This window comes from Gallinula chloropus, assembly GCF_964237585.1.
Source record: "Gallinula chloropus genome assembly, chromosome: Z".
Taxonomy (NCBI): Eukaryota; Metazoa; Chordata; class Aves; order Gruiformes; family Rallidae; genus Gallinula; species Gallinula chloropus.
The window spans coordinates 36,854,017-36,870,984 of NC_140089.1; the positions used below are offsets into that span (position 1 = coordinate 36,854,017).

At 40.6% G+C, this 16,968-nt stretch overlaps 1 protein-coding gene across 1 annotated transcript in view; it reads left to right on the plus strand.

Moving 5' to 3' along the window:
* The window catches only part of ADAMTSL1 (ADAMTS like 1), a gene marked incomplete at both ends in the record, with an annotated part of 454,988 nt that overhangs the window by 418,217 nt on the left and 19,803 nt on the right, over nt 1-16,968 (plus strand). The window contains 3 exons of the mRNA XM_084278732.1: nt 3,151-3,279; nt 9,781-9,960; nt 11,758-11,892. Of these exons, the coding sequence (XP_084134858.1) occupies nt 3,151-3,279; nt 9,781-9,960; nt 11,758-11,892 (444 nt within the window). The remainder of the gene's footprint in view (nt 1-3,150; nt 3,280-9,780; nt 9,961-11,757; nt 11,893-16,968) is intronic.

The window sequence follows — 16,968 nt, forward strand, 5'->3', positions numbered from 1 at the left end:
GCATTGTAAACCTATCACTGAGCTTTTCAAGCCTAACAGACCACTTGAAGGATTTATTCATAAGTATGTTAAGCAAGCCCCAAAAATAGCAGAGCTGAAGAGCATATTAGATCCATTGTGGCACAAACATGGCTGACAGTGTTTCAGTTGCTTGCAAATAGAGGTTCACAAAAAATGAACTTCTATGTTTATATTTCTCTAGTAACAGTTGAGTTCTAAAGCAGTCTAAATTTCCTTTGTTAGTTTTGATTTCAGTTCTAAAGAAAAGTCACCCACGTAAAAGCCAAGGGAAATGGGAGGTAGTCCATGAATCCAGCTTTTTTGAGGTTTGTCAACCCGCAACGTCAGCAGGCTCACAACATCAGGACTAGTAGAAGGACAGAGCAGAAACCATGAGTGAGGAGCTGTTGAGTAAGATGAAGGAACAGAAGAGACAGCTAAGACCTGTGGCAGAGCAGGGCGGTCTTAGGGAAGATCCTGTCACAAAGGCAAAAGGAAACACAGTAGGAATGCTACAAAGCTTATTGATTTTTCAGACCTCTCCACTGCCCCAGAATGTGGAAACATTTAGAGGCCTCCAACATGCAGGCAGTGACCATCACCTGCCATTTTATCCATGTATCAACAGAGGAAGGATGACCTTGAGGTTTTTGCATCAAACACAGCGAAAATTTCAGATAAGAGGAGCATAAAGAAAATCTAAGAATTCAGCAGTGGCCAGCGGTGAAGTTCTGATGATCAGTAATCCAACTGGAAAGAGACCTTGTCTGTCCTTTGGAAGGAGAACGTCTGAATCCCCCAGGGAGGAAAAGGAAGATCTTCATCAAAGCTACATACTACCTGTAGGCAAAACCAAAGAGATTGGTCTTTTTTTACACTACTGCTGATCAGGAATATCTTTGTCAAATCTCAGGCAGCTGGGCAGTGGTATTGCTGCTAGGACAATATAATGTTTTGTATGAAGCAGCTCTACAGTGAACCTCTTGTATTGCACCAGCAAAAAACTGAGGTTAAAAATATCATCAGCCAAAACTGCTATTCTGTCCATATTGCTCCAGTGAGTATAATAGCCATAGTCTTTGTACAATATAAATTGTGGAGATGGTTTTGCATCAAGCTATAGAAAAGTAAACTGAGCATTAGATATACATGCGGTGCAGGAAAGCCATTAGCTTTTAGATTGTAATTATCAAGGCTGCAGTTTAACCTTTTTAGCTGAATTAACATTTGTGCATCTGAAACTCAAGCTGAACTCTACATGGGATATGGTATACATTTCCATCTCACATCCAAGGCAAAGAGCTGAACATCTTATAAAATGAGGCCATAAATAACAAAATGAGATACTGAGCAGTTTTTGGAACAAAGCAACCACCTTTTTGGCATAATGGAAGTACTTTCTCAAAAAAAATTGGAAAGCTGAGACTGTATTTAGAGGGATTGGGAGAGGGGATGAAAGCTTATTTCATTGAAGAATTTTCTGATTAGTTTAACACATGCGTGGAAAAAAAGACAGTGGAATACCCTTCCATTTTTCTCAATGGTTTGCTACTCCTTTATGGGTTGAACAGTTAATATATTTTTAATCTTTTGATGAGATTGTGGAAACCAATCAGGAAAATAAAAGGCTGATATATAGCTGAATAAACTTTCTTTCTTTTCTCTAGGCTTTGCCATAAAGCATCAAAACTTTTGGAGATATTTCAACAATAAAATGTAATAGTTTGCTTTTCTATTCTTAGAAAAGCATCAAAACAAAACAAATTAAAAATATACCAAAACAAAACAAAAAGCTACCCACCAAAACCCCCCCAAAAAAAACAAAAAAAAAAAAACCAAAAAACCCTGATATGACAGGAATTCCAGATGAAAAACATCTTTTAAAAGCCCTGGAACTACAGTTATATGAAGCAATTTATAGTTAGGTCTAAATTAAATTTTCAGGACTCTCCATGAACTCAATGAAACCAAATTCTTTTCCTCACCTCCATCTTTTCTTCACACATCACCTCCAGATTAACACACAGATGAAGCCAGTGGTAGATGTTAGCCTAAAACTACAGCTTCTGGAAGCAAACGATGACATCTGAATCTCCTTTCTACCTAGATATTCATTTAAAGGGGAAAAAATGTGTTCATTTTTGGGTAAAGATGAGTTTGAAAATATAACACTGAGTCAAAAGCACCCAGGTCCCATAGCATTTAAAACAATGTTGTCAACATCTGCCCCTCCTGCCAACATCATGCCTACAGAGCATTTTGGCTGGGTCAGGGGGCTGCCTTAAAGTAGCTGTGACAGCTTTGCTGCTTCACTCCCAGCTTTCTGAGCTAAGCCCTAGTATCTCTGAACTCTTTTGTGTCACGTCGTCATGCCTTTACAGTGGCCCTACAAAAGGAGCTGCAGAAGGCTGCTTCTTCCCCCATGGTGGGATAACTCCACAGCTAATCCCACAGTCAGGCAGAGCAGCAGAGGAACACCTTGATCCACTTTCTTGCTGTCACCTCTGTTGGAGGCACACTGAAAATAATTTGAAAAGTTTGCTGTAGGCAAGGCAGGTATCTTTGCTAAACAATGTTACCGCTACCACAGGCTTCAGATAAACCAGAAAGGAGCATGTTTATGTCCCTCATCTTCTTATGCTAGCCATCATGAGCAAACTTGCTGGTTATGATCTGGTCTTACCATTCCCACAGTACATTAAAGAAAGCATGATCAATGTGTAGAAACAGCTTGCATGTTGCTCTAAACCTCCTGCACTGTTAATGTGCCTCTAGCTATCACTTGGGGTTCTTTTTCCCATGTTTGGGCTTTGGCAAAGGGTGGTGTTTTGGTTGCAGCACTGGGCAAACATCTTGCTGGAGCTCCAAGTGTAACGATGTTTATTGATTCAGCTGGTTCTTATGCGTGTCCATATGGCTGTAAAGCAATTCTGCTTCTGCTCTAAGTATGCTTTTTTCTTTTCCCAAGAGAGCTTTTCACATGGAATTTGGTGACACTGTAGTATTATAAAGAGCTGGTGGCCTCATGCTCCAGCACTTTCCCTTATCCACCTGTCCTGTGTAGGAACTTTCACACATTGTCCCAAGCTATCTGTCCTATGGAAGTCCAGTGTACTTGGTCTGATAAACTGTGGTGCTTCTTTCATGCAGGAAAGCCACTGATAAAGGCATCAAGAGCTACTGTGATCAACACTGAATCGCCTGCTGTCACTGTTGATATTGGAAGCACAGTGAAAACAATCCAGAGAGCAAACGTCACCATTAACTGCCAGGTCGCAGGTGAGAAACTACTTGGTCTTCTGTGCAGGTGCCTTCAGCTATAAATTTCTGTGGAGTTCTTGGTTAAATTGATGTCTCCAGGTGCAGCTGGCTGAAACTGAGAGTTTTTCCTAGGACTCAGGCAAACTTCATTACCTGCATTAGTTCTTAGTATAGAAGTTGTCCTCCTTTTATCAATACTAGCCAGAAAAGTGCAGTATCAATACTAACAAGAAAAGCTATGGGAGAATACAACAGGCATCTTTGTTAGAGATATGCAGCATGATGTATCACTCCTCTTTCTGGCTCTGCTTCTGCAGTAGGTTTTGTTCCTCTTAGCAATGTTATCCAAGGCTGCAATTTCCCAGATGATTCTAAGCATCTGCACTGTAAATACATAAATTCCCTGTTTTTCACACTTCCTGCTCACTTCAGGCAGTTAATGGTTGTCAGTTTTCCTTCTTCAAGTGCTAAAAACCACATCCCTATTCAAGTTCTCAAACAAAAAGAGTATTTGCCTCAAGTGTCACTATTTGGTCATATGCCCTTTAGGAAAGCATGCACAATAGTCTGCAAACAGTAGGCTGGGATCCCAATTCATTAATTACTCTCAGTGGGATAATGAAAGAAAAATACAGTATAATTTTTCCTAGTGTTTTATGAAGAAGTAAATTCAGTAATTCTGTTGCCTTCTCAACATAAACACTAGAGGCTCCCGTGCAGTCATGCTGATGTCCAGTGTCTTTCAAAGAAGGAGGAGATGAAAGTTGTACTTTTATCCCCAGGCCCCTGCATGGCAACCTGCACTGATAGCATGCAAAAGTATTATATGAACCTACATTATTTATTATTTTTCTCTCTGGTTTCTCTCAGTTGCAGATGGGGAGGCTCAAAGGTGTAGATAGTGTGAATGCTAATTTAAGAAGTGCAGCCATTTCCACTCAGTATAAAGACACCATGAAAAGTACAGAACATGGCTGAGTGAAGTTGCCACAGATCTTATGGCATCAGAAACTACAGGAAGGGAGCACAGAATGATCAGAGGCGCAGATTCAGTGCCTTTTCTGAGAGGAAAATCCTCTTTAGCGATTTCAGGAAGCCTAACTGCTATGACAATGTACATACACAATGGAAAATTTTTGCAGAATCACTGTCTTCTTTCCCAGAGGAAGGCTTCTTGCTATCTAGTAGCACTACTGTATGTTGGATTATTCTGTAATACAGAAGAAAATGGCTTAAATCATAATTGTCTTCATGGGTGTTTTTCTTCTGCTACTGCCTCCACAGAAAATGTCAACTCTGTTTGACACCAGAGATTAATACTGTTGAAATTATGGTAAAGTCATAAAACACAAGCTGTGATGTTACACAGGGAATAAGAAAGTGAGCAATGAAAGCAGAAATATTTTATTGGCACAGGAATCCTATTTTGATACAAATAATGTTAATAATTCAACAGTAATTTTTTTTTTAAAAAAAAAAGGTACATATGAGAAGAGATCCAGAAACAGGGTGTTTTCTATCACCTGTCTCACCTATGCATGGAAAACATACCATCTCATAAAAGCTGTTAAAAAACATGACAATAAGTATGATTTTCCTTCTAATGTAGGCACGTTTTGGCTTTTGGGTTTTGTTTTCTTTTTGATTTGGCACCAGGTTTGTGATTATCCAAACCTTTAATATATTTTTGATCATTCTACTTAGAGTCCTCAGTTGTAAGGAGAAAAGTAGCATGCACTATCACTTCAGTCAGCAAACGTGTCGTATCCTAGTGACTTCTTCAGAGCAGATGAACTTTACAGCTGCATGGTTTGCCAGAGTTCTGCAGAAGGCATTAACAATGAAACGGCCATCTAAACATAGTAAATTGATGCACAGTGGGTAACACAACAACATTTGATAAAGAAATTAGAATGTGAGAATGAAGTGAACATAATCAGAAAGCAAACTAACATATCCAGAAATTATGTGGAGACTTACCCAGGTGAAATTAAATAACTCTTCACATGATTTCATAAAGCTATAGTCTTTTTCTTCTTCTAATGCTTTCCCTGTAGTGATTTCAGGATGCCCTGAGCCAGCACAGCAACTGAGAGTTGTTCCAGATCAGAATTTGGTGTCTGTTAATCTCATCATTATAAGCTGTCTTGCTATCTCTGTGCTGTACAGTCTGTTGTATAGGACCGTACATGTATTGGATCATGATGCTTTGGCTCATGTAAGGACATGTCTTTACTGAGAATCAGCAGGACAGCAGAATAAATATTTATAAGAGAAATATTAAGTATGAGGATCAGTTCTGACATTTTCCAAAGCTGCTCTTGCTGTCAAGGGAAAGAAATACACACTTGCTGCTGACAGTTGTTGATAAGCCTGGAGAAGGTTTCTTAAAAGCAGGAGATAATGAAAGAGACCATTACCAGAGCCTAGGGAGTAATTTTATATTGCTCTTTAACTTCTTATGAAAGGTGTAAGCACTGTCAAAACCTGTGTTCTGAGCTGAAATCTGTAGATAATAGGTAAAAGACAGGGAAAACAAAATAATCCTGGATGCATGGGAGTTTAATTTGCCCTTGCTATGAATTATGTCAGGATGAAACTGGTTTGGTTATAGCACAAAGGTGGTGGTGTGGTTTTGTTCCAGCTTGAAAATAATCCTTATTTAACTTGATGCAACTTCACCACTTTATCTTTAGAGGTGAAGGAATACTTTTTAAACATAGGTGATTGTGGTGAATAGCAAACTTCTCCAAAGCTAATCCTAAGGAAACTCCCAGCCAAAAGTCACTCACAGCTGTTGCAGATGCCTGTGACTTACAGCTGGAGGATTTTCTCCAAGCTTCAGAAAGCCAGCAGCATTTCTGGTGTGGGCAGCTTGATTGCTGTGGGCAATTTTGCTTCCAAATGGGATGTGGGAGCAATCTGGATCACATCAATATCACTAAGAAGCTCTCTGTTGACTTCAGCACTTAAATCGTAGAGTTTGGATACCAGAACCTGGTCCGAACTGATGTTGAAAATGGAGTTCGACATGAAAGGAGGAATGAATTTTAAAAATATAGTTCTTAAAGGCATTTCTCTGTGGTATGCTTCGGGCCATAAGACTTCTAATAGAGGCACCTGTCTGCAAAATGTCATGTACCATTAGCCACTGTTGAGTCAGAACAGGTTTAGAAGGGTGATTTAAAATATATTAGCATCCTGCCCTGTATATCCTTCTCTCTCTGATGTTTCAGCTTGCAGGTTTTTCAACTCTCCTGAACATTCCTTTCTTCTGTATTGTATGTACATGCTGAAGAATATATTTTTTTCTATTTCTTACTTTGCTTTATGACCTGTGTTTGTTCGTCGGCCATACCAGATTCTGGCACGCAAATCACAATTTCAAGTATATTATGGCATAGGAAACACATCACCACTACTAGACCTTTGTATTGCACTGCTTCCTTTGCCCAAAAGCTCCTGGTTTAGCAAACTTGCCTTGACTGGCATGCACAGCTCTGCATGAGACGTACCCCAGGTAGCCCTTTTGCACTGGATACATGCAGAGTGATGGACGGGGAAGCTGAAGACGAATAGGCTTGTGTAACTTAAGCCTTGCCTGCCCAGCAAAGCGGGTTTTGTTTCCAGCAGGCACCTCTCGGGCTTCCAGGCTCGGTGATCGTTTCTGCAAGGCGAACGCGCTCCCCCCGCTGCCGTCCCGCCTTGCCCAGCGGAACAGACCGCAATGCTCTTGCTACCCCTCGCGGCAACGCTGCGCAACGACGGTGCGGGCTGCCTCCCGCTCCCCCTGTCTCCAGCTGACTCCCATGTGCCGCTCACTGAAGGTGGGAGCACAAAGGAGAGTGAAGCTGCTGCTCCTATAAACCAAACCGGCGGAACCAAACTGTAGGGGTTAGCTTCTCGTGACGTCATGTCGGCACGGACGCGTCACGCTGCCGGCAAAGGAACAGCTCGCTGTGTAGGGTAACAGTCAGGAGAAGGGCTTGGTGGAGCTGCTTGGCATTTTCTAGGGCACCCTTCCTCAACTCAAGATTAAGGTCCTTGCCTCTGACTCCTTGTTGCTTCCCCTTTTACTGAAATGTGTGTGAGAGGAATGTGTCTTTCTGGCCTGTCTGAGCATCTCTCTGCAAGAAGCAATTAATTGTCTCTGTGTCTCTGTGGGTTGGGTTTTTTTTATTTTATTTGGGTCCCTGCTCCTGAGGACCATGGTCATGTGAACTCCTCGTTGTCCCATTCCCTTCTTCTTTACCTTTCTCAGCACTCCTCGTTCTTTCCACTGTCTGCACTTATCTTCCCTTAGTGTCAAGACAAACTTGAACACTTTACCCGATTTCAGTTTTCAAAACAAAGAGTAAATTCCCTAGTTGGAATTGGAGAAAGTTTTATCATTTTATATTCTTGTGATTGTTAATTTCTGAAGTACATTTCTTGATACTTCCTTGCCTAAGTTCAGCAATAGCCATAATGTCAAAACCTATGCGTTGTAAGTAGCTTAGACTGCAAGAGAGAGAGGATCATCTCTTGACTAGGGTAGCAGTCAGAAGACAAGTGCTGGGATGCAAGGCTTTTTTCCATCTCAGGGATAGCAGGACTGGAAGAGTCTTCATTTTCTCTCCTTTGCTCTTCAGAGCTCAATTCTCAGACTGATTTTCCCTGCAGTAAAAACACAGTAAACATGCAGGCTTGAATAAACTCAAGGGTTGGGATTCTTTGCTGTCCAGCAGTTGTCTGAACTCCCCTGAGGACTCTGTCTGGATGCTCTGGAAAAAACCAGAATGAGGTTATAAGTGGTGTTCAGCCCACCCATGCCACGTAGGTCAAAGAGTAGCTGCCAGATGGAAAGCTGCATACTGGTCCTATCACAGCAGAGGGGGTCAGAAACAGGACAACAGCCCATCCTTTTGAAGAAGCTGAATTGTAGCAACACAAACAAGGGTAAGATTTTGGAAAACAGCATCATAGACACAAATGAGTAGTTTTCTGTGCATGTCATGAAAGGTTCAGATTAGCATATGCTATTTACTCTCAGACAAAGGTGAGAAAAACCCTTCAGTCTTTTCCAACCTGCTTCCTGCTACTTTCTGAATGTGTATGAGACCCTCTGCCCTTACAGGGCTTCAGCTTTCCTTCCTGGCTGCCAAGCCCAGATATATTTATTCCAGATGTCTTGGCAAAGTCACCAGGTGACACGGGGAGAGGTGGAAAAAAGGCCACAATGCTTTGATGTGGAAAAATAGGGAAAATCTCCCTTTCCCACTTCCATCTGCACATTCTTAGTGAGGCACCTGAAATGAGGCAGTCTGTGAATACTGACAAATGGGTGGTCATGCTCAACACAGCCCAGGTGAGGTATTTTGATACCAGTGCCACATGACTGGGAGAGTGGGGTTGTTTTTTTGACATGGAGGTACAATCAGGAAGGTATGGGCAATGGGCAGAAGAATGTGCTGCCAGGACATGTGGCAGGGAAGGCTTTAGGTGAGCAGCAGATACTTAAGAATAACTGCCTGTACTAATACCCTTAATCTACAGTAGACACAAGAAAACTGAAAGTTAACATGAAGGAGGTGAACTGACTCCCACATACAGAGGCTACTGCATATGGGAGTGCCTGCACTCCACCGCGATTTGTGATGTGCTGGTCCTTACAGCCATGGGTCTACACAGTATAACTTCCTACCAGTCACAGCTCCATATGTCTATCCCATCTGTTGAGGCTCCCAATCCCTTTTCATATAAACCAACTGTTTAGTAGTCAGTGACACAATTACCAGATCTGGTATGCATTTAAATTGAGGTAGAAATCCCAAGGACATACCATCTGCTGCAAGACCAGAAGTCTTGCTAGCTACACATCAGAACCAATTCGTATAAGAAGGTACCCAACAACAATAGCTGGATCTGAGTTCCAAGCACACAAAAGGAGGCAATTCTTCCTATAATGGGTTATGAATATGTAACAATCTCTTGTCTGAAGACACCTGGTAACATCATTGAAACTGCTTTTCTGAAGATGTACATGCTCAATGTTTGCATAACTTCAAAAAAGGAAGAATGAATGAATTAATAGAAGTCCGTGGAGGGCCCCCAACTGCACAGAAACTACTTCTCTCTCAGAAAGTTCCTGAGATGAAACTAGTGGGAGGCAGGGGAAGGCACCAACTTAGGACTTCTTCCAGAGACCAGGTACTAGACTAGATTAACGTTTTTTTTGTACTCCAATAAAGGGTTGCTTTTAAGAGTGATGAGTTCAGAGTTCACTTGTACAACTCTGGGACACTAAAAGGAAAGATTTCAATTTGGTTTTAGCTCTTGCTTTCTGTCTCAAGAGGGATCTAAGATTCATAAAGGCAAGCAATGTGAAAGAGTTGACTAAACACTTCATAACTGCAAAATGTCACTTGTAAGCCATATTAAAACCTTGTTCTATCCTAATAATTTTGTCTGTAGCAACCACAGCACTGTTTATCCACCACTGTATCTTACTTGTGTTGTGTTTTGTCAATGTTTTTCTAGGTGTTCCTGAAGCAGAAGTTACTTGGTTTAAGAACAAAGTCAAGCTGTCCTCTGCTCACCGTGTGCATGATGGTTTGCTGCTAATTACAAATGTTTCTCTGTCAGATCAGGGGTTGTACTCCTGCAGGGCAGCCAATCTTCGTGGGGAAGTAACTGAAAGCTCCCAGCTGCTGGTTCTTGGTAAGTCCAGTATATTTTGCACTTGCAGCAAGAGTAATGTGACTATTGCTGGAAAATCTAGCTGGCAGAACTAATCAAAAGATGTGGAAAGAGGAGATGGCATAAAGGAAACCCTGTTCTCTGGGCAGCATCACCTGAAACAAGATGGCAATAAAAAAGAAGATGTGTAAGAAAGGAATGTCTAAGCATAGGGACTGCACCTCCCAGTCCTGAGACACTGAGTTTCACTCTTACAGACTTACTGTCTAAGAAAAGCATGTATTAACCATTTAAGGGGGCTTTATTTAAATGAGAATTATGCCACTTTTTCTCTGTGCTCTACCTGTGAAGGCTGAGCAGCCTTTCTGTACATGGCGATATGATACTGACCCATTTCACACCTAACAGGTGCATAAACCCCATGTGCTTTCAAGAAGCACTTCCCAAGTTCAGCCAAGGGCACAGTTTACTTTTTGATGGTGTTATGAACAACAGACAGAGAGCCCAGCTGGGTGATCTGAAAAGACACTGTCAGCTGTGAAGCATGGCTGGAAGTGTTAGCTGGTTGTAATGGGATGTGTGAGAAAGGGGATTCCTTTCCCAGTAACTTTTTCTATCATTTGTCCATGTCAGTCAGATAAATGATCCATCCAGACTTCCTAAGTGTTTCTGTACATTTGATAGTGAATTGTCAGATTTTGAAACCTAGTCCCTGTTATTGGTGCAACACAGTTAAAGCATCCGTTACAGCTCTCATCATTCATGACTAGAGTGAGCACAGGTCCCATGGGTGATGGAGCTTCCAGAGGAAGGGATAAAGTTTTTTCAGTTTCACAGGCAATGCCAAGACTCCTTTATGAATGTTCACATGATTTCCCTGTGAATTCAGAAATCCAGACTGGCTCTAGGAAACTCAGTCTAAACCATAAAATCTCTCAAAAAATCAGCTGGGTTTCAACCTATAAATAAAATCTCCCACATGATCTTTAAAACCTTTTCTGATCTTTATAAATGGCTTAGTTTTTAAAGATGAAAAGTTACTGTTAATCAGCAAGCTTCTTATGTATGTAGGCAAATTACATTTTTAGTCCTGGATGGAAAGAAATGTCTCGAGCATCAATGACTTGTACTTCTGGTGTGTGCTGTGATTTAACTGAAAGGAGTCGAAGCCACCATTCACTTGAATCAAACATCTCATCGTTTCCATGACAGAATTGGGAATGATGGGCAACACAACCAGTTTTTAAGATAGTGTTATAGTTAATAAAGAACTAAATCCTGCAGTTCTCGGCAGAGACTGATCCTCTTAAGCTCTGAACCCTTCTTAGCACTTTGAAGCTCTGCCTAAGTTTACCACAGGACTTGGCAGGGTTATAACTGTGTTTAATCAGGGATTGATTGAGGCAGCAGTGGAACTTTTAAAAGTTTTCCACTGACTCCAATGGACACTTGATTTGGCTTCTATGCTCTATAAATCTGCTCTTTCATCCAAGATGCTGAATCTGCTGATAGTATGTACCTTTGTCACATATAAAGAGGGTCAACCAGAATGCCATAATAACCTTCAGGCAGATTTTATTTTCTTTTGTAGTCATACTGATCCAGATGTTACTTTAAAAATGTCACTGGTGTGTTACCTAACATGAGGCAAAGCACAGCTTTAGTAGTCACTCAAAGTTACTTAGACTACCCTTCTGAAATGGTAATGCTGCATCATGGCAAATAACGCAGCCAGAACTTGTGGTGGGTTTTCTGATGTCAGAGATGTTTTCTGCTATAGTCTTGCTCACCACTTCAGTCTCCCCAATCTGTTATCAGAGCCTCCACGACCTCTTCCTTACCTAGAAGATTTGACAGCAGTGCTTTCCAGTGCTGGGACCAACACTCATTCAGTGCTGACCTCTCCTTCAGAAACAAAAATGACTGTCAGTCCAGGGAGCTCTGTTCTCATAGGTAAGTTATATTCTTAAAGACTTTTTTAAATTAAAAAAGATTTAGAGTTTAGATTACAGTTATGCATCCAGTTATCCAGCTGTGGAGCACTGGCAGAAGACATCAAAATGACAGTGTGTTGTCAGTCCTAATCCCTGTCAAATTGTTCTCACAACTCAGAAACTCATTTGAAAAAAGTATTATTACTAGTGCAGTTCCCCAAAGCTGCCTGCAGAGTAAGGGCTCCATTGTGCCACACTCTATAACACATTGTAGGACATAGATTATTTTTTTCATAATAGGTTCTATTTTTCTTTCTATTCTGCATTTTGATATCTTCCATATGTCTCCTATTCATATTATATATCCTCCTTCTCCAAAGCCTTTTCTAGAGCTTTTACTATCCCTCTAGACATTTTTTTTCTCTTGCAAGATCTCTGTTTCATTTTGTTCATTTCATTCCTGTTTGTTTTATCACACAACGGATTTCTGCACAAAGGCATATAGGGAAATCATCAGCAGTGAAATGCTTTTCTTCTTTTCATCCTTTTCTGCCTTCCATGTATCTTTCTTCTCTTTACATTGCAAGTTCTGCTATCTGCTGTAAACTCCTTTTAGACATGTGGGTTTGATTTGGTTGCAAAGAGAATCCCATCCTTTTCTAAAGTTCTTATTTTAAAATTTCATTTTTCATGCTGATCTTGAATATCTACTGTCAGACTCAGATAGGTAAATGGTTTCTCTAATGGTCTTTTAAGTTCGATCCAAATCATTCTTTGCTTGCATTTAGAAGAAATTTTAAGATTTTAATTTTCACATTGGAGGCTTTCTGTTTATGTTTTTAGTTTTGTAGGATTTACTTTTCCCCAGTGCATATATTTATGCATACATTTGCAACGGCTTTAGTGTGCAGCTCTGGATTACATTTCTGCTTGAACAAAAACTTCACTGAAACAGTTCTTGGTGGGGGAAATACCTGGAGGTATTTATTAGTATTGAATAAATCATTTTGAGTATGGTTTTATTGTACTCAGTGTTGTAAGACTGGGTCAGACTGCTGTTTCATCCATTTCCTCTCAGGTTTTCTAAAGAGAAATCTTTAGTAGTTGTAGCAATTTTTTATTGTTTGAAAGCAGTAATTGAACCACAAAGAGTGTTCTGCACTACCTGTACATAACCGCCTCTAAATTAATTTCATTTGGCCATGTCACTCTCCACCTTGGCATTCCACTTCAGCGGCAAAGCAACTCCATGAATCTTAACAGTAAAATAGCATACCAGTTTCATTCTTGACGCATTTCCCTCAACTTTGCTGAAGTTTTACTGACCTGAGTTTTAGGTCTGTGTTGTCAAAATCTAAGGAAACCTCCTGAGAGATTTTTTTCTAATGAAAAATGAACATGCAACTGGCTATTCAGTCAATTAGAATGCTACAGTCCAGCATGTCACATCATGTTGTATCACTGAAACAAATACACAAAGCATTCAACTTCATGTATGCTACTTAAATACATTATCTGTAATTGTACCAAAAAATTTGGATTCATCCACTGTAAGAATACACATTTCTGAAAAAAAAAAAAACCCACCCCAAAAGGACTCATCTGTCAGTTGTTGCTTTAATCTATGTCTAGTTTACTCTCCACATTTTACTTCTTAACAGGAAGGATTGTAAGCAAAAGAACTTTGGGTATATAAGTTACTATGTATAGGGTCCCTTGTCCGTGCTACTGCTGCCAGGCACTGTCATCTCTTGGGACTCGGAAGACATTGATTTAGACCTGACATTTGGAAACCTAAGGATATGAGGATTTGTTGAGTAGAGAAGGAATACAGTACACGTACAAAGGAACAAAGTGAAGTGTGAAGAAAAGGACTAATGAGTAGGCTTTGAGGAAACTTTAAAGGAGTTAAAAGCCACCAAAAGTGAAAAATCATGTTAGAAATGTGGATAGATTCAGGTAGCTGTAGGCGGTGATAAGGTCTCCCCTCAGCCTTCTCTTCTCCAGGCTAAACATCCCCAGCTCCCTAAGCTGCTCTTCATGTGATTTGCTCTTCAGCACCTTCACAAGCCTGGTTGCCCTTCTCTGAACTCACTCGAGGACCTCAATGTCCTTCATATGGTGGGGAGCCCAGAACTGGACATAGTACTCGAGGCATGACTTCACAAATGCCGAGTACAGGGGCACAATCACTTCCCTAGACCTGCTGGCCACACTGTTTTTGATACAAGCCAGGATGCCGTTGGCCTTCATGGCCACCTGGGCACACTGCTGGCTCATATTCAGTTGGCAGTCAACCAGCACCCCCAGGTCCTTTGACTGACAGCTCTCCAGTCAGTCTCCCCAAGCCTTTAGCACTGCATGGGGTTGTTATGTCCCATGTGCAGCACCCTACACTTGGCATAGTTAAACCTCATCCCATTGGTCTCAGCCCATCAGTCCAGTCTGTTTAGGTCTCTCTGAAGAGCCTCCCCACCCTCAGGCAGATCAACACTTCCTCCCAGCGTAGTGTCATCTGCAAACTTACTGAGGGACCATTCAATCCCTTCATCAAGGTCATTGATAAAGATGTTGAACGAGACTGGACCCAGGACTGAGCCCTGGGGGACGCCACTCGTGACCGGCCTCCAGCTGGATTTGGTTCCATTCACCACCACCCTTTGGGCCCGGCCATCCAGCCAGTTTTTAACCCAGCTGAGGGTCCACCTGTCAAGGCCAGTGGCAGCCAGTTTCTCAGTCAGAATGCTGTAAGAAACCATGTTAAAGGCTTTAATGAAGTCCAGGTAGACCACATCCACAGCCTTCCCCTCGTCCATTAAGTGGGTCACCTTGTCATAGAAGGTGATCAGGTTAGTTTGACAGGATCTACCTTTTGTAAACCCATGTTGACTAGGCCTGATCCCCTGGCCATCACACACGTGCTGCATGATAGTTCCCAAGATGACCCTCTCCATGGTCTTCCCCAGGACGGAGGTCAGACTGATGGCTGAGGTCAGACTGACAACCTCCACAACCTCCAGATTACAACCTCTATGCACTTCTCTGACAAAGTGGAAATGTGCAGTGCTTCCATGATCTTTCCAGCCATTTAAAATAATGAACTTGCTCTCTGGATTCACATGTTCATACTATAAATTTGTACCTTTGTCACCTGATAAGAATTTTGAGGTTTTAACAAAGTTCATAACCATTTGAATTCCCTAAGCCCTGATTACTTTGTGGAATTTTCTTTTTTAGTTACATGAACATCCTAAATCCATGTATTTTGGGTAGAGTTTCCTTATCTGTGCTACCAGTCACTGAATTTTTTAGACAACTCCCTGGTTACGTATATATGGGTCTTGAGCTTTGTAAATGTTACTTTTGGCAGAACTGAAGTTGTAGATCCCCATGTTCCTGATTTGTAACACTCCTGCAGAAAAGGATTTGAGACTATCAAGGATACTAGTTTTCATGGGGGTTCAAGCTTGTTGGTTCCTGTATTTTAAAATGTTCCTGTGAGAAACTCTGAGTATCTTACAAATACTGGCAGAGTTTCACTACAATTTATTTTGACCTTACTGGAAACTGTTAAAAGATACAAAATATGATATAAAAATGTCTCCTTAATTTAGCACACAAGAATACTGTATTTATTGCAGTTAAGTTGCATACTTAAAACTGAAGCTTTAATGACTTTGAGTCATATATATAAATTATATTTAAGTGAGGATTCATGCAGGAACATTGGAAGATAGGTCAGAAATTAATAGTTCTGGGAATATATAAATGTAGGAGTACCTATAAAATGTCAGAATGAAGGAAAAAGGGTTGGAGGAGAATATATTTTGACTGCTGGTAACAGCTCAGTGTTTCTGATGTTTTCCTTAAATACTCTGTTGCAAGTACTCTGTTGCAAAAAATATCTGTGAAAACATTTGATATTTTTTCCCAAAAGTTTTAAGTTCCTGTTCCACATGGGGTTTTTTTCAGATACCTTCATCATGTGTGATGATTTCTGAAAACATGATGTGCACTTGAGGATATGCATGTTGAAGGAAGAGGGATTACTGCAACACACATTGTATATAATTAAATAAAGGATTTGGAGTGCATTTATGAGGCAGACAAGGGAATGGATACATCTTTATTTTGGAATGCACCACAGGCTCATGAATTTAGAGAGAAAGGGGAGCGTAAACTGTTAAGATAGCTGGGATCTGAAAGGAACAGAAAATCTAGCTCTTACTTGACACAGTGCAAGACTTAAGTGGTGTCTTTATAAAGAGAAGTCATCCAAGAAATGTTAAATATTGAGAGAATGGTAGCTAGTCTATCTGTTGTGAATAGCTGCAGTGTATATTTTTATGGCTCACTGTATCCTGATGAAATGTTCACATTTTGGCAAAAAACCCAAACCCAAACAAAACTTTTTCTTTTTTTTCTTTAATTTAAAAAGGAGATGCCATCATTATGTAAATTCTTGGCTTTTACTCTGTTTTTATTCTTTGGATGAAAGTAATTTAATGCAAATCCTGGATCATAATGACTAGTCTAGAGAATCTGAATACACAAGTGAATTTATGGGGAAAAGCCTAGGCAGTTACTTGGAATATGGTTCTCATTCCTTTTTATCTCTTGAGCTACATATTCTTTTAGTTTGTTCACTGGGTACATGCTGTCATCTCCACTTTAGGACACCTATCCAATTTGTATGTTTAGCAAAAAAAAGTGCCAGTATGTAGGACATACCAAAAATAACTGTAAAGTTACATGATAAAGCATACTTTTTTATGACCAAAAAAGTAGTCAATAGCAAAAAAAGGAAATATTGCTGCTTCATATTTAATGTGTTCTCCCTGATGAAGGAAATATTGCTGCTCCATATTTAATGTGTTCTCCCTGATGACTTCCTTATCAAATTTACTCATTTCATGAATCAGAGCATAATTTTACTAACTGCCAGCACTGAAAGCACAGTCCTAGAAAACAGGTTTGTTTCTAGTCTACCCCAAATGGCTACAGAATTAGGGCAGTTTAGTTGCCAATTTCATTGCTGCTTCAGAAGCAGAAGACCTGGATTACAGATCCATGTTCTGCAAACACCTGTGCTATT